General features: G+C 40.4%; 2 protein-coding genes across 3 annotated transcripts in view; both read left to right on the forward strand.

Moving 5' to 3' along the window:
- sh2d3cb (SH2 domain containing 3Cb) overlaps positions 1-6,982 on the forward strand; it is a 75,633-nt gene extending 68,651 nt beyond the window's left edge. For both annotated transcript variants that reach the window (XM_031734836.2, XM_031734837.2), the window contains 6 exons: positions 1,279-1,739; positions 2,083-2,198; positions 2,945-3,116; positions 4,224-4,335; positions 4,460-4,669; positions 5,862-6,982. In XM_031734836.2, coding sequence (XP_031590696.1) covers positions 1,279-1,739; positions 2,083-2,198; positions 2,945-3,116; positions 4,224-4,335; positions 4,460-4,669; positions 5,862-6,031 — 1,241 coding nt within the window. In that variant the 3' untranslated portion in view covers positions 6,032-6,982. The remainder of the gene's footprint in view (positions 1-1,278; positions 1,740-2,082; positions 2,199-2,944; positions 3,117-4,223; positions 4,336-4,459; positions 4,670-5,861) is intronic.
- A 2,815-nt stretch (positions 6,983-9,797) lies between these two features.
- tor2a (torsin family 2, member A) lies at positions 9,798-14,496 on the forward strand. The gene is made up of 5 exons (XM_031734894.2): positions 9,798-10,009; positions 10,473-10,738; positions 11,283-11,458; positions 11,720-11,847; positions 12,967-14,496. The coding sequence occupies exons 1-5, from the start codon at positions 9,889-9,891 to the stop codon at positions 13,209-13,211; spliced, it is 936 nt and encodes a 311-aa protein (XP_031590754.1). The 5' UTR covers positions 9,798-9,888; the 3' UTR covers positions 13,212-14,496.
- The last annotated feature ends 2,684 nt before the right edge of the window (positions 14,497-17,180 follow it).

A 17,180-nucleotide genomic window follows, 5' to 3' on the forward strand; every position in this document is an offset into this window, starting at 1 on the left:
GCAAGGTTGGTTGCATAAGAGAGAACTGAATCAAATGCTCACGTTGTGAACTCTGATCTATAGATGTAGTAGATAATACTGTTGCTACAGGTTACTAGACAAAGGCAAGTGTATCTGAAATGAATAAAGGGTTTGGGGTGAAGACATTTGAGGATAAAATGGAAGTAATTGAAAAATTGAAGGCAACATAGAAATAACGTGCAAATGTGGACAGAAAGCAGTAAAACTTTATGAGAATACCACACATGGGTAATGTGTAATTATTAAACTGTTGTAATTGAGTGTGATGTAAGTAGAAGGTTATCGGCGTGTTTAGTCAAACAGTGTGTTCATCTACATGAACTTCATTACCTCGCCCTCTGACTTACAAAAGTGAACGTGTTGTTTCACAAGACAAATAAATTGCACATTAAAACAAATAGCAGGGCATGAGTTAATGAGCAGGAAAAAAACATTAACAAGAAAAAATTCCCAAGTAAAGCTGCAATAGAGTTCGAAAGAGTTAATGCAAGTCTTCAAAAGATACATTGTACTGTAGGTGTGTCCTGTTAATTGATTAATTAATTAAATGATTCACATGATTCTACTGGATGTCCTCACATGGTAGATTAATTGCATTCAGAGACAACGATTAATGATAAAAAGGAATCTACATTTCTGTTTATTAAAAAACAAATTGAGCAGTGCTGCTTGATATTAACTGACATGACTGAGTGAAGTCAAAGAAACCAAAGACGGTGAATAAACTAAATGACATAAAAGTTTGTAAGTAAAGATCCAAATCAGGGAGAGAAATATTATGGCATCGGTAAACTCAATCTAGACAATAATGAAGGCAGAAATTAACTGACAGAAAGGAAGTGAAAATGCAGAAAGCAAAAAAGAAATTATCCTTCAAAATAAAGCAGGAAGTAAACTGAAAAAGGGAAACACCGAGACACAGACTAAGGTGAAAATAAGAGGCGCACAAAATATGAAAGTTTAACATTAATTAACTATGAGTCAACCCAAAAGCCATGATGGTATAATATTCCTCTCGAGCCCTAAATTAATTGTCCAAAACTATTAACCACAGTGATCAGCTATACTGATGATATTTTTATCAGTTTATTTCATTGTCATGCGTTCATTAGTCTATAATAATCATCCACAAAGAATGTGCCACTTTCTCTTATTATGTATCTCAAGTAGTGTCTGAAATATTTATATTTATTCTGCTTTTTTTGGATAAATATTTGTAAACATCTTTTTCCTCCTTTTCCCTCCCTTCTTCTCCAGCCCCCCAATCCAGAACTCCGTCCAGCAGCCGGACTCCCACTGTGACTCCGTCCCTGCCGAGGCGCTCGGACACCGTCCAACCTCTGCCCTCTCCCAGCAGCACCCTACAGAGACAGCATCTTGACAGACCCCAACCTCACCACACCCAGGTCTCTCCCTCCTCTCATGCAGACGGGAGCTGCTACACAGAGCTGTACCCTGGTCCTCAGAGCTATGTGGAGAGGCTGCAGGCAGAAGAAGGGTCAGCAGGGGTCGACCCACTGAGGGCCGAGGATGGGAATGTGTACTTTTCGCCTGTGGTGGAGACGGTCTCCTGTTTCAAACCCAGCAGGTACCAGTCACCACTGATGGGAAAAGAGAATAAGCCTCTAGAAGTGGGCATCCTGCGGAGGGTGAAGGAGCTTCTGGCGGAGGTCGATCCCAGGACGGTGGCCAAACACATCACCAAGGCTGACTGCATGGTACTGTTTATAGCTGCACTAATCAATATTTGTAAAGTAATAGGGATTTTTTTAAGGATGGACTGCAGCTCTGCAGAAAGGTTTAGGGATTGCTTTATTTTAGTCTGAATGCAATGGCAACTATGCAGAAGGAAAACTAGGGCTAGCCATGCGTTAGTGATAACAGGTAAACTATGGGGTATTTGTTTGAATGCAAATTCTAAACCATTTCTAAATCAAAGTGTTATTGATGTGTGAAAACATGCAGATGTTTCAGGAGATTTTAAAGTGTATTTTCCTGCTCATCCTGTTTCTGCTAACTGAAATCTAATGCAGCAGTTCTCACATCTGTGTGTGGTCCTAGGTGGCCAGAATTCTGGAGGTCACACCAGAGGTGCAAAGAATGATGGGTGTTACCTCTGGGATGGAGCTGCTCACGCTGCCACATGGACAACAGTTAAGACTAGACCTGCTGGAGAGGTGAATACTGTTCAACCAGTTCAGCTCTTCATAGCGTGATAGAGCGGTGTATATCTGACATCATACATACATTGCAAAAGCATAAAAATAGTTTTTTTGCCTAGATTCTATGTAAAAGATTGATGTAAGTGAACTGTAACCTCATCACGAGCCTTCTAGGCTGCTGTTTGTTGAGACTTTTGTCCATCAAGTTGGTTTTTAGTTATCTGCAAAGTTATCTACTAGCAAATTTTTTTACAAACTGGAACCATAAACTATAATGCTGCTAATTAAGTTACTAGACTAGACTAGAGAGACCAACCTGGCTTTGTTACCAGGCTATAAGACTTTCTGCTGTTAAGTGGGGCATTTATACACAGGAGTCTGTGGGGTTTGGGTCATTTTTGTAGTCAGGCTCAAGTCATTAGGGAAACTGCCGTTTTTGGGACTTCTGCCTCGAGTTCCTTTTTCAGCCACAAAAGTTGTTACTTGAGTGTCACAACAGCAATGACATGGTGTGTTATTCCTAATTTATTCATAGTAATTCATAATTCTTTCGATCTTTTTTTTTAGCCTTCTTTTAACTACATGATTTATTTAGTCTGTTTGAAACCATATGTCTGCTTTCCCTCTCAATCTTGTCTCCCTATTCCCGGCTCCTGCTGCTTGAAATGGAAGTCTTATTCTGAATTTAAGGACCTCTTTAAGCAAAATGTGATCACTGTATGGGCTGATATGACATGTGATATAACATAACATTCCTGCAGGTTTCAAACCATGTCGATCATGTTGGCTGTACATGTGTTGGGCTGCACGGGGACGACCGAAGAACGAGCCTGCCTGCTTCATAAAATCATCCAAATCGCTGCTGAGCTCAAGAGCACAATGGGCAATATGTTTGGCTTCGCTGCTGTCATGAGAGCCTTGGAGCTGCCGCAGGTAGACACGCACTGCACGGAGCTTTGGTTATTTGTGTTCATGGAGATAGTGGAGACACACAGGAAACAACCAGTAGAGCAAGGGATGTGTAACAAAGGTTGCCAGGGGTGAGGTTAAACCAGGGTATAGGTAAGAGATTAACAAATATTATTGACTTGACGGCACAGCATAGTACAATAAACACTGAGGCTGTAACCCCTTGCCTACTGTGTATACTGCTATAGCGTGACAGTATCGCACCATGACTCACCTTTAGTGAGGATGCTTAATTTCAGGAATAGCTGAGAGGCGCTCTGATATTTAATGTTATCGCTTACTTGATTTAGCCTTTGACCCTCTTTTCGGTTTCCCTGCTTCAAGGTGTCAGGCTGTAAAATGTCACAATTCTGATATCAGGGTCCTTTATCACATTCTCAAACAAAAGGTGCAAAGTCATTTATTGATAACTTATCAACCCTTCAGTGACTTTTTAACTCAAATGCAGAAAAGTTTCTTCACTTTAAATTTTTTCTTAGTTATTATTAATATATTTTTAAAATTTAGCCTGTCTTGTCTGGCAAAATTTCTGTGCATATTCAAAAAAACTTTCTTTACATAAAAAAGAAGTCACCTCTGAATATTTTTAGGAATCATATACATCTCAACTATATTTTCAGACTGAAAAAAAAAGACAGGCACAATTTCCTTAAGATTAGCTGTCAAAATAACAAAAACTCTAAAGGTGGCTTATAACTGTACAGCTATATAAAGCTCTTTGAGTGCTTAAGTAGAGTAGAAAAGCACTATATAAGAATCAGTCCATTTGACTTAATTTTTTAAATGTTCACAATCACTTTGTTTTGAGGCTCTTGAGGCCCATTTGGTAACATCTTCAGGCTAAGCTGCCTGTGCCTGCATGTGGAAACCGTCATTACTGCCAGCTTTCAATAGACTAGAATAGAATAGAGTAGCCCTCTATTGTCATTGTATATGTACAACAAAATTGTGGGTTCAGCTGTGCAGGTAATATAAATAGTAAGACAAATCGAATGACTAAAAAACAAAATGAATATATGCAAAACAAGAAGAAGGCACAAACAGCATTGGTGTTGTTCTTCGGTCTTTCAGGTGTCCCGTCTGCAGGAGACTTGGATGGCCTTACGGCAGCGGCACACAGAAGGCGCCATTCTCTACGAAAAAACTCTCAGGCCATTTATGAAGAGCCTGAACGATGGAAGAGGTAGAGCATCTCGTGAACTCCACACCACATGATAAAAGCATGGAGAAACAATTGCTGCTCATTCCTTGGTGCTATACCGTTGTTTCCACAACAAACATGATCTCTGTATCTGTCAACCCTCCAGAAAGCTGTCCGCTGTCCAACACCACTTTCCCCCACGTCCTCCCTCTTCTGACTCTGATGGAGAAGAATGCGGTGGTGGGTGAGGAGGGGACAGAACTGTGGGAAACAGTGGAAGTCGGGGTGGAAGTGGTCATGTTCCACCTTGGGGCGGCAAGAACCATTGCCCAGCTAGGGGGCATCTACCGCGCTAACGCTGAGAGCAAACTACAAGGTGAGAGAGCTTTGACAAAAACAAAATGCAGTATGTCTGCTTTATAACATTAGCAAATTAAATACAAACCTTTAGAAAATTTAAACATGAAAGACCACAGGGATCCGTCTTGGGACCTGCTGTATTTACCCTCCACACAGTTGCCATTCCACTGCAGGAACTCGGATCGCATGTTAGGTGCTGCAGCTTCCTGCTGTTCTTCATGTTGTTTGTAATGTGCTTTCACTTTTTTTCCCTTTCTTTTTTTCAATGCTGCTTTCCTCAAATTTTAGCAGAAAAGTAGCCTAGCATTTCTTAGCAGCCACTTAAGCATTGGTAGCCTAGAACATGTTTTTTTTTTCAATCTGGAAAAAGTCCAACACACTGGTTCCAACCAGGTGGCAACCTGCAATAAAATATAATAAAGTCAGATTGAGGCATGCATGAAATGCATGCAAGTCAAACTACATTTGAAACCTTTTATTGAAGAGACTGGTACATGCTCTTTCACTTCTCCTGTAAATAAACTCTTCCTTTCTTCTTCTGCTCCTGATGGGGTCTCCATCCATCTCACCCTATGCCCATCATCCTCCACTGTCACGCCAACCCTCTGCATGCCAAATCTTTTCTGTGGTCTTCCTCTCTTCCTCCTGCCTGGCAGTTCAACGTTCAGCATCCTTTGTCCAATACATCCACCATCCCTCCTCTACATGTCCAAATCATCTCAGTCTTGCCTCTCTAACAAACCCATCAACCTGGGCTGTCTTCTGATATACTCTTATCCTGTCTATCCCGGTCACTTCCAATGAAAATCTTCAGCTTTGCCTCCTGTCTTTTTGTCAGGGGCACTGCCTCTAAACCATGCATCATAGCAGGTCTCACTTCCATCTAGTAAAACTTCTCTTTCGCTCTGGCTTCTGTCACACATCACCCCTCATGCTCATCCACACTCCCTCCACCCTGGCTTGACTCTCTTCTTGTGCACTCTACGTCTGTTCTGATGTTTGACCTCCGATATTTAGACTCTACCTTCATTACCTCTGCTCCTTGCAGCTTCCCTGTTCATCCCTCTTATTCACACACATGTATTCTGTTCTTGTTCATGTTTGAGACAGGTCCAGTTACAGGGACCTCTGTGGTAGAAATGGTAGTCCTCTTGTTCCTCTCTACACTCCTGTGCTGCTATTAATGGTAAACTGATGTGATGTTGCAGGTTTCCGGGAGCAGGCCGAAGTCCTGGAGCTTTTCCTGACCGATTTCCAGATGCGGCTGCTGTGGGGGAGCCGGGGGGCCGAGGAGAAACAGGCTCTGCGATACTCTAAGTTTGACCAGGTGCTCACTGCCCTGTCCAACAAGCTGGAGCCACCCATCAGACGACACTGACCCCAGCACTGTTTTTAGAGGCCTTGTTTATGGAATGAGCTCATGCCTACATACATGGGCAATTACTGTGTTGGACACTGAGGAGCTCCTCCACTGAAAGCTCATTAAAAGGGAAAGCGCTGTGATCTTTCAAACAAGGAGGCTTCTTAGGCATGTAGACACCAGAACGAAGCAGTGCGCCCACTTAGTTCAAATCTGTCACATGTAGCAGACCGGGATACTTGAAGAGTGAGACTGAAATTTTTTAATGCTTACCTTCCCATACCAGCACTTTTCCAGTTCCTTTGAAGCTAAACTGATGTAACTCAAGGTTGAAGAACTTTATCTGAAAGCTTCACCAGAATGAGGACAGTTTGTGAAAGAAACCACTAAATGCTTTGATGGAGTCTCCAGAGGGTGTTTTTATTTTTGACTGAGGACTTGCACTGCTTCAACAACGTCACAGATGAACATTGTCCTGTGTTAGTTTACCTAACAAAGGACTGCGTCTACTCCACAGTGGCACAGGACGACATGATTTAGAAGTGTAAATATGTGGTGCTCTTTCAGGTTACCGAGGCTGTGCCTCAGTCTGATAGGCTCATGTTTGTAAATGTTTAAATCTCCCTAAAGGCTGGACCTTAGCTAAATCCACAAACATATGTCACATTGTAGAATGTAATAACAGAATAACTGTACATCTGCATTTCAGTTTTTGTTGAGTTTTTTGTATCTTTTCAATAATTAGGATTTTATCATTTGAAGAGAATATTAAATGTAACCTGGGGTCAGTTCGTGTTTCCTCTTTGTTTCTTTTTTCTTCTTATTGTAACGATGTCACTTTTAATGTAACGTGAGTGAACTGATCCTGACTGCACGAGTACAGCACACAGGTGCAGATCATTTCTGTAATCTTAAACAGTTTTTCTCTTTATTTATCAAAAAGTGTAAATAAACGTTTATTTCACTGGAGGTTGTTTTATTGAATAAAAACAGTCATGCTTGTGAGCTAGCTGGCAACTCGAGCTGCGCTGCAGCATACACACCAACATGCCTCACTTTCCCCGGGCCATATAACAAAGCCAACCTCTACTTTTTGTGGTCTATTTAGCTGTAAATGTCCCCTCTCTGCCTTTGACATGTTGGTGCTGAAGCTTTTCTAAATCACTGCCTGCTGTTTCAATGCTTCCACCATTAAAGCATCTACCTACAGGCTTGAGGAGGTTACCGATCACTCCCCAATGTCAGTCTGTGTGTGGCATATTTCTGTGGCGTGATGAACTCGGGCCCTAAATGCCAAACTCTTCCTTTATTCTTCTGCTGTGGTGAATTTACATTTCAAAGTGAATCACCTGCTTCTAAACCCAGTTACAATCAGGAAAATGAAATCAACAAAACCACTTCAGATTTTTGACACTCATTAGTTAAACTGCAGGAAAAGACATAAAGACCTGGATGACCTGTAACTTTGTGATTCTAAATTCAGATAAAACTGAGGTTATTGTAATAGGACCTAAAAATCTAATATGATGAGAAATATATCTTACTCCAGATCGCATTACTTTGGCCTCCAGTAACGCTGTGAGGAACCTTGGAATATATCTTCCATTTGCACAATATCTCTAAAATACCTGTTTAGTTGTAAACTTGTTATTAATCTCTGTCTCTCTTCCCCAGCCTGTGTTTTGTCCTGTCTTCCTCCCCTCACCTCAATCGGTCACTGCAGATGGTGACCCTGAGCCTGGTTCTGCCGGAGGTTTCTCCCTCTTAAAAGGGAGTTCTTCCTTCCCACTGTCGCGAAAGTGCTTCCTCATAGGGGGTCATATGATTGTTCGGGTTTTCTCTGTATGTATTGTAGGGACTACCTTCCAATATAAAGTGCCTTGAGGCGACTGTTGTTGTGATTTGGCACTGTATAAATAAAATTGAATTGAATTAAAAATTCGTGATTTTTGTTAGGGGGTAACACGTACAAATGTACAAAAACCATACAAACAAATCATGGAAATACATCATTAAAAATGTGTCTGTGCCAAAACCCATATGCAGGAGGTAGAGAACACTGAACAAAAAGTTTAAGTTTTAAGTGAAGATTCTAAATTTAAAAACTTAAGCAAGGGGAGCAAGAGAATAAATCAAAAGAGCTGCAGAAGACAGAACAGAAACGTGTAGCGATAACACATCACAAGAGAACGACAGGTCTATTTTATACACTGTGAGCTGATCAGGGATGGGAAACAGGAGACAGCTGGAAGCAATGAAGACAATCAGTCAAAAAGTCTGAGTCAAGAAACTAGAGAAAATAATCAGAGTATAAAGGAAAACAACCCAACTACAAGAAGCAAGAAGCAAGAAAACTCTGATTAAAAATGATACAGTGGAACACTGCTTAGGTGAAAAGAGTCCCTAGAGTGATACACCAAAGGCAGGAAGTCAAAACTTTAACACTAAAACGCTCAAAGCACTTCCTGTGCTGAAGCAGCACCAACATTCTTTAGTCTGTTTCCCAAACCTCAAAAACATAAACCTGAGGAACTGAAGGTATACACCCAGTTACCATTATTCAAGGTGTTTTAAAATGTAACATTGCAAAATAATGTATTTTAGTTTGAAAAAAAGGTTTAATCTTACGCATGAAGCTTAGGTCACTGTTAAGAAAACTACAAAAACAGACATCTCACTGAGGTGCATATCTTGCTGGGAAGTGTGCTGTCCATGACAAAAGTGAGGGGACAAAAACCCTAAACAAACAAATGAAGTTATTTTATTTTTTTTCTGGAATATAAGCAAGGACCCCGAATGTTATAACACATGACTCCGTCAAAGATCATTTTCACATTAATGGCTCCCTCTGCTGTATGCAGGACACAACTTGGATTTATAGCTCTGGGTTTTTTTGTTTTGACTTGCTAATAGAAGACCTTTCACAAACACAAACACATTTTATTTGAATTTTTCAAAAATCTACATGCATAATTACATAAAATGGATATTAAACATGTATAAGAAATTACTGCAAATTGGCTTTTTAAGTATGATATTTTAACCCAGATGGTTTGTCTCTGTCTCATTTGGAGCTACAACAACAAAGTTTTTTTTTAATATCCTGTTGTTTAAAGTTCCTAGAAAGTATGGAATCATACCAGGTAAATAAGTAAATAAATAAATAAACAAACATCAAAGTGATAAAAAATGAGGTTTAGAGCCATCCCATTTAGGTTTATGAATATAAATTATATAACCTATTACTTTACACCATGTTTCCTATTTTTACCCATGTTCCAGTATGCAAGATTCTATTTATCTAGTAAAATTAAAGGCGCACTAAATATGTATGTGGCCTTTCCGCACTTATTAGTCTACCTTCTGCTTCTGTTTCACTGTTACCGAAACGCCATATGGAATATCTGTGAATTAACTGGAAGTCTCGGGTTCAGGTTAGATGTTTTCGACTAAAAACAAGAAAGTTTGTAACTTGTTAGCAATAACCCTGTTAAACTTGGTGTCACAACTTTCTTTCAGACAAACAAAAAAAGACCCCAACCAAACAAAGACAAAAAAAAATCCTGATACCAGACCTTTTCGCCCTCTTATTCCCCATTCCAGTTAAAGTAAATGGTAGAAGAGAAACTGCGTCTATCATGTCAGGCAGATTTCTAGTAAAGTTTGCCAGTCTTGCGTTTTTTTGGACTGTGACCCTCCAACGTGTCCTATAATTCACGCCCCGTGCTGGATGCTCTCTGGGAATTGTAGTCCAGTTTGTCACTGAGCTACGTCTTTCTGGGCGCCTTCCAGGGAGGAAAAAACTACAAAACTAGCCGGTAGCGATAAGGAGAAGCTCCAAACTGAGCTTTTCTGTCTGCCAGTAGGCAGCCAAAATGTTGGCGAGACTATTTGTGCTGTTTTTGTTCTTTTGTAACCCAGTCTGCTGCGTTTTCCAGAAACTTTACTGCACCATATCGGACAGCTGCGACTGTGACTTTAAGCCGAATATTAGAGGTGAGACGTGCTTGTCGATGCTAACCTACGGAGGTTGCTTCGTGTTAGCCAGCTAGCTTTGTACCAAAACAAAGTGCAAACAGCTTGTTTATGAAACCGTACTTTGTTGTTGCTGTATTATACTGCATATGTTTCCTATAAAAATTATATCAGCTAACTGTTTTTTGTTTTTTTAGTGTACAGGTGTTCCCGAGGAGGCAATTGAGGCTTTCATTGTAGCTTATTCCTGCTTTTCTAATTGGTACACTAGCTGGCTGAATACAAGAAATCCCTTACAATATCTGAAATTAAATTAGCTAGTTGTCTACTTTGCAGGTTTTTCATGACAACAGCCACGAGAAGTAGATTTTTCTTGCACTGCTTTGTTCCTATAACCCTTTATTGTGGTTATTACAGGGCACCCCACCCCTCTAGTATTGCACCAACAAAGATTGTGACGGTCTTCTTTTTTTCTGATCGCTAGACTTGGAGTGGGACCTCTACAAAAATGTCTATGGACAGCATCTGGCTCAGGACATTGTGTCAGAGGAGGTGGCAAGGTTCCTTCATAATAAAAGCCCCAGTCGACCACTGGTGCTGTCTTTCCACGGCTCCTCTGGGACGGGAAAGACGCTGGTCAGCTCTATGCTGGGAAATCATCTGTACGGCTCAGCCATGAGCAGCCCGTATGTCCACCAGTTTGTCCCCACGCTGCACTTCCCCTTGCCCCACCGAGTCAAGCAGTACAGGGTATGTTGAGAAAGACAAATGGTTATATGTAAAATCCGAAGTAATGTACTAGTCGTTTTATTGTGTGTTCACTATAAAATGTTTGTTGACCATAACAAAGGGAAGTTTGAATGCTGTTATTCCTAATGTGCAAACAGGACACTGCTTTCTTCTTAGGAGCACACATTCAGAACTTACGAGAGAGTCCTGTGATTTTGCTCCCAATTTCAGGGAAGATGAGCTGGTCAAAACAAAAATGATCACACAAGTAGACACAAAAAAGATACTTGACTCATTTGATCATTTTTGTTTTATGTTCAGCAGACTCTGTCTATAGAATTAACTAAGTGGGAACTAGTTAGTAATCATTTAATTATATACTAAAATTTCACAAGCGAGTGCCGCCTTTCAGACTACAGTATTTGCAGTTATGCATGTTACACAGCCTATAATTAAGTAATAAAAACAGAACAGCAGCAGATGTAATTAAAAGCATTGTTAGTTGCAGTCATAGGTGATGTGTTGGGAGCTTGTGAAATTAAATATCCATCCTTTGGTTTTGTAGGAGGAGCTGAAGGACTGGGTGCAGGGAAACCTGACGGAGTGCGCTCGCTCAGTTTTCATTTTTGATGAGATGGAGAAGATGCCTCCAGGCCTCATTGATGTCCTGGAGCCCTTGTTGGGTCCGTCTCATGTTGTATTTCGCACCAACTACCGCAAGGCGATATACGTCTTTATCAGGTACTAAACACTCCCCTAATGCAGTGAGGCATGTCCAGTGTTTAGCTTCCTAAAGCACCAAGAAGGATCTATATGAAATTAATTCTGCGGATATGAACTCTCTCCAGAAGAAGTTCTTGTATTGTCTTTGTCAAAATAACTTAAAGCTTTCATGAACGGTTAATGCTCAAAACTTTATTTCTCTCCCGGTGATGCTTAAAGAAGAAACATTTTTTTTATTACAAAGGGACGGGCAGCTTATTTTGTGTTTCTTGTGTGCAGCACTGCAGGAGAGGAGGTGATAAACAAAGTGGCTCTGGAGAACCGTCAGGCTGGACGAGAGAGAGAAGAGATCAAGTTGGACGACCTGCAGGAGGCCATCGCACAGGCAGTTTACAACAATAACACAAGTAAGACTCATTTTACATGTTTAAGTAGTCCATCCTCATAGTTAAGGCGGCTTCATCCCAAACCGCTTCAGAGTTTAAGTTCGGTATTTTCTGTGTATACGATAGAATAAAACAGAATAGAATGGCACTTGTCATTGTACATGTACAACAAAATTGTGGGTACTTGTGGAGTTCTCAGCTGATCAACTGAGAACTGAATAAAATATAAATAATAGTAGAAATAACAAAAAGGAGAAATATATACAAAAACAAGAGGAAGGCAAATATTAGAGAACAAGTTGCAAAGTGCTTGAAGTAGAAAAAGGAAAAGTAACAATAACTATGATAAAATAATAATGTTTTCTATTTACGGAGCACATAAAAATACTTTACAGATCAATTCTTAAGTTCAATAACATTTAAAGGGAGAAACAAATTAAAAAAAGAAGTAATTACAATCAAATTAAATGGGTCATAAACGCTTGGCCAGTAGGCTATAGCCTCAGCACCAGATAACAGTCACATGGGAGCCTGGACAAAGACTCAGATCGTCGAGTAAAGGTCTCTTAGTTCAGATATGTAGCACAGAGAGAAGCCATGAAGGACCTTGAAATAGATCCTAAAATCAATTCCAAGTCATACTGTGAGCCATTATCAGGAGGGAAACGTGTGATGTGATGACTTTTTTTGGTTGACAGTCCGGCTTCTGTATAACCTGGATTTCAGGTGAAGCAGGTGAAGAGCCTGATGCATGTTGAAAGTGTGAGAAGGTTAAGACATTTTAAATGCTGGTGTCAGGAGGTAAAAGAGTTTTTTCATGTCAGTGTTCTCGTCTTGGTTTGTTCAAACACAATGTTTTTACTGCGTGTTCACTAAAAGAGGAAGAAAGCAGTGATACTGATACTTTGGTGCTCTTCCAGAGCTAAAACTGGTCTTCTGACTATGATTCATTTAAGTTAATCATGAATATAAAATTAAAGCCCGTAATAGAAGCAGCATCATCGCTCTGCAGCAGTGCATCATAATGAAGACAGAAATTAAGCAGCCTCTTTGAGCTAATTTTCCAGTGCATTGCTGATGAAAGCTTACTTACCCTTTCATTACTTTAGTAACTGAAGTGAATTTGTAACCCCCATCCAGGCGGCCTCTTCCAGTCCAACATCATTCAGCAGAAGCTCATCACCCGCTTTGTTCCCTTCCTGCCGCTGAGCCGATACCATGTCGAGCGCTGCGTGCACTCGCAGCTCTGCCAGCGGGGCAGCTGCAGCCGCAACGACGTGGTGGAGGCAGTAGGGGGCGACATGATCTACACTCCATCTAAGGGAAAGTACTTCTCCAGCACTGGCTGTAAGACTGTCCCTGCCAAAATCAACTTTTTCCTGTGAGCTGAGGGGAACAGGGGTTTAATTTTTAGGACTGAAAGGGAAACTCTGATAAAGATGCTCACATGCAGGTCAGAGTCAGAGCAGCATCTGGAGGCTAGGATGCCCTGGGAGCATGAAATCAAGCGGAGTGGAACTCCTGACTGTCTGGATTTGCAATCAGTGCAGTCAGTCTCCATGAAGGTATTGTTGGTGTTTTCTGACTTTTTCAGGAGTCATACCACACTCTACCTCAAACCCAGCTCTACCTTTCAATTTTTATATATTTTTGTTGGTATGGTATGGTTTCAGATTTCAAAGGCTTCAACTGGAAGTTGTTAATTGATGTTTTCTTGTTTTTAGGCTCATTATTTATCCAGTCTTAATTTATTCTTTGTCAACACCGCCATCTCTTCACGTTCATACTGATGAGTTGTCACAGCTGGAGGTTATTTGGTGAAAATGAGCGAAGACCTTTTTGTTTGTTTGTTTGTTTTGTCTTCATTTCATTTTTCTAATGTTTTTACCAAAAAGAATCACAGAAGATTGTTTTTAATGTTTTCATTTTGGGTAACATTTGTTAGCAAAAGCTGCTGTCCTGCAGGCTCGACGCCATATTTTGGGAGCATGTGACCACTTCTGCCATCAGGTGGCAGTAAAGACTTTGTTTTGACAAGTGTAATGGAGGTGAAGCAGAGTTCACCAAGAGCTCAGTGCATTTTAATTCACTTACTCCCATGTGAGTGAGTTCTGTAGTGCTTTTATTTTGTTTCATTGCTTTAAACTGTACTGTAAAGGCAGCAGGTACGCAGGTTTTTAAAACACTGAAAGTGCACTTTATGGAGTATTAAAAAGACCTGATGTTCTTTGTCAATTATGAAATATTGCCAAAAGTTTGGATTGTTTACACAAAATTACTAATTATAAAGTATTAAATTTTTCTTGTGATAAATTACGTGTTAAATGAAGTGAAGAACAAGGGTAACGGAGTTCACAGGATGAAGATGAAATTCTTATATCAGGGTGAAGGTTGACACACACAGAGGCTCGTAAAACTCAAGACAGCCGCAGGGATCAGCGTTCATTAACTTTGCTTTCAGTACAGAAAAGTCTAATCGTCGAATCAAACGCCAGTTTTTTTTGATTGATTTTTACTTTTTCCACTCAGCTTTGCTGTGTTGCTATGGAGAAGGCAGACTCTAGGCTAAAAATCTGTCATGTTTTGTATGAAAATTTTTATGCCATCCATAATCGGCGACAGTTCGACTCCTCACACTACCATGGTTAATACAATCTCCACAACAAAATACTTTGGTTTTTGTCCTTGTTGTTTCTTCTGAGTTACACAAGTTTCAGGTCCAGCTTCTGAACATTCATGACTGAAGCTTTTGAGGTATTGTGCACCTTTTACTGCTACAATGTAAAGCAAAAATAAAATGTAATGGCACAACACAAGAAAGGTGTTCTGTGCCTTTTGTCCAGTATTAAAACGGAGATTTCTCTGTTTTCTAGCATTTTAATAGAAAATATTCTTTTTACTTCTGAGAATATCAACAAATATTTCTGGGACAACTTCACCACTTCCAAAGGTGCATGGAGAAGATCAAAGATCTGATGACGTGAAGACTCCAGCAACAAGTTTTAGGGAACAGCTTTATTAGGTGACCAATGCAGAGTTTTTTTTGTTTTGGTCAGTTGACCCTGGTGAAGGCCACAAGCTGAAACGCGTTTGATCACCTAATAAAGTTGTTCCCATTACTTCTGTGAATATGAAATGTAACTACAGCTTTATTTGTTTATTCATTGTTGATTCAATTTTTTAACAGTTACCACTCTAATTTCAAAGAAAGACAGTAAAGGGTCCAATTACTTTTGGACCCTTTGGGTGCTTTATGTTAAATCAGGCAACTGGTCACTGCAGGGCTCCAGGCTTCAAGGGCCGGTGTCTTGCAGGTTTTAGATCTCACCCTGGGTCAACACACCTGAATCAAATGATTAGTTCATTACCAGGCCTCTGGAGAACTTCAAGACATGTTGAGGAGGTAATTTAGCCATTTAAATCAGCTGTGTTGGATCAAGGACCTGCAGGACACCAGCCCTTGAGCCCTGGAGTTCCCCACTCCTTTGCTAAATTAATCTCCAGTTTCTTTTTTTTTCTTTTTTTCGCTGAACCAACACGAAGTTACATTCATTCTTCTGTTTATAATGTATTGTGATTTTTTTTGCCACATTGGAAACCCAAGTGCTCAGAGCGACTGAATCGAGAAGTTGTTTAACGTAAATACATTTGGAGTTCTGTGTTTCTCATAATGACACTCATACTGAAAATGCTTAGTTAGACCCCACAATCACAAAAAACTGAACACACCTTAGACATTTGCAGCCGCATTCTTTGAAAATAAAAAGAAGTACATTTTGAAAATTAAATTTTTTTCAGCTCTTTATGAATGAATTCAGATGTACTTAGTTTGAATCAGTTTTGCTGACTTTGAGGAGCAAGACCCCAAAAGGTTGATTCTGTTCATCTGGCTGTAGCGTTTTCAGTGGGAGAAAACGCTACATCCAAGTGACTTCTTCAGTCTCAGCTGACTGCAGGAACAGAATCAACCTTTTGGGATTTACTTACCTGGATGATTGAGCATGCATCAAGACTTTGAGGGGAAAGACTGTGCATGACAAAGCTGCTGTTAAATTTACTACAATGTGACGAGGCTTTCTAAAGATAAGTCACTGTTTTCTACGGTAACTACATATCCATAGTCTAACGGTTGAAATATCAAGAGACTGAAAGACATCTGTAAAATCTGCAGTGAAGTCAATGTTCTTCACATAAAGTGGTTAACGACTGTTATTTGGTGTAACTCAACAAGTAGATAATGGTCATGTAATACAACAACATTGTTTTAAAATAATGGACAGATGTAAGTTTGATTTATCACATTTTGGTCTGTCTTGTCTGTACCAGTCTATCACAAGTCTAAACGAGCCTTGCAGTGGACTGCCTACCTGTTCAGGTTGTACCCTACCTCTCGCCCTATCAAAGCTGGGATATGGCCTGTAAATGGTAAATGGCCTATATTTATATAGCGCTTTTCTAGTCCCTAAGGACCCCAAAGCGCTTTACATATCCAGTCATTCACCCATTCACACACTGGTGATGGCAAGCTACGTTGTAGCCACAGCCGCCCTGGGGCGCACTGACAGAGGCGAGGCTGCCGGACACTGGCGCCACCGGGCCCTCTGACCACCACCAGTAGGCAACGGGTGAAGTGTCTTGCCCAAGGACACAACGACTGAGACTGTCCGAGCCGGGGCTCAAACCTGCAACCTTCCGATTACAAGGCGAATGCCCAACTCTTGAGCCACGATCGCCTCAAAGCTGGGATAGAATAGAATAAGCTGAAGACGATTGTTGTAGTCGTCCCCAGTCTTGAAACTCTATTAATAACTTTTTAACATCAGACGTGCATCTTTCTCCTTTTTTCTTTAATGTTGTTCATTTAAAACACATCCTTTCTCAACATTATCCAGCACTGAAAACTTTATAAAAGCCTGTTTTTCTCATATTTTATTACAAATTGCTTGAAAAAGAGTGAAGCATGATTTTTATCCACCTGTCGTTGATTGTGAATGACTGGAGCTGCTGTGTATCAGCTCTCTGTACGAGATGCGATGCTGATTAGATCTCAGAGAAAGACGTAGCTCTGATATCTCCTTGAGCAGGAAATTAATAGTTTCTCCATCGGAAATGAACAGGTGTCAGAGGTCTTCAGGAGGCTGTGTTTGTTCACTCTTTTTAGTCCGTGAAGCTACATTCTCACTTGTGTGGACATTTCTCTTAACTTACTTGACATTAGATCCAAGTCATTTACGCATCACACCTCATTTTTACACTGAGTTGGCACAGTGGGGTGGTACTTAGCACCATCCTCTCACAGCAAGAAAGTCCTGGGTTTGAATCCTTTCTGTGTGGGTTCTCTCTAGTAAAGACAC

This window comes from Oreochromis aureus, linkage group 12, assembly GCF_013358895.1.
Source record: "Oreochromis aureus strain Israel breed Guangdong linkage group 12, ZZ_aureus, whole genome shotgun sequence".
NCBI classification, from domain to species: Eukaryota; Metazoa; Chordata; class Actinopteri; order Cichliformes; family Cichlidae; genus Oreochromis; species Oreochromis aureus.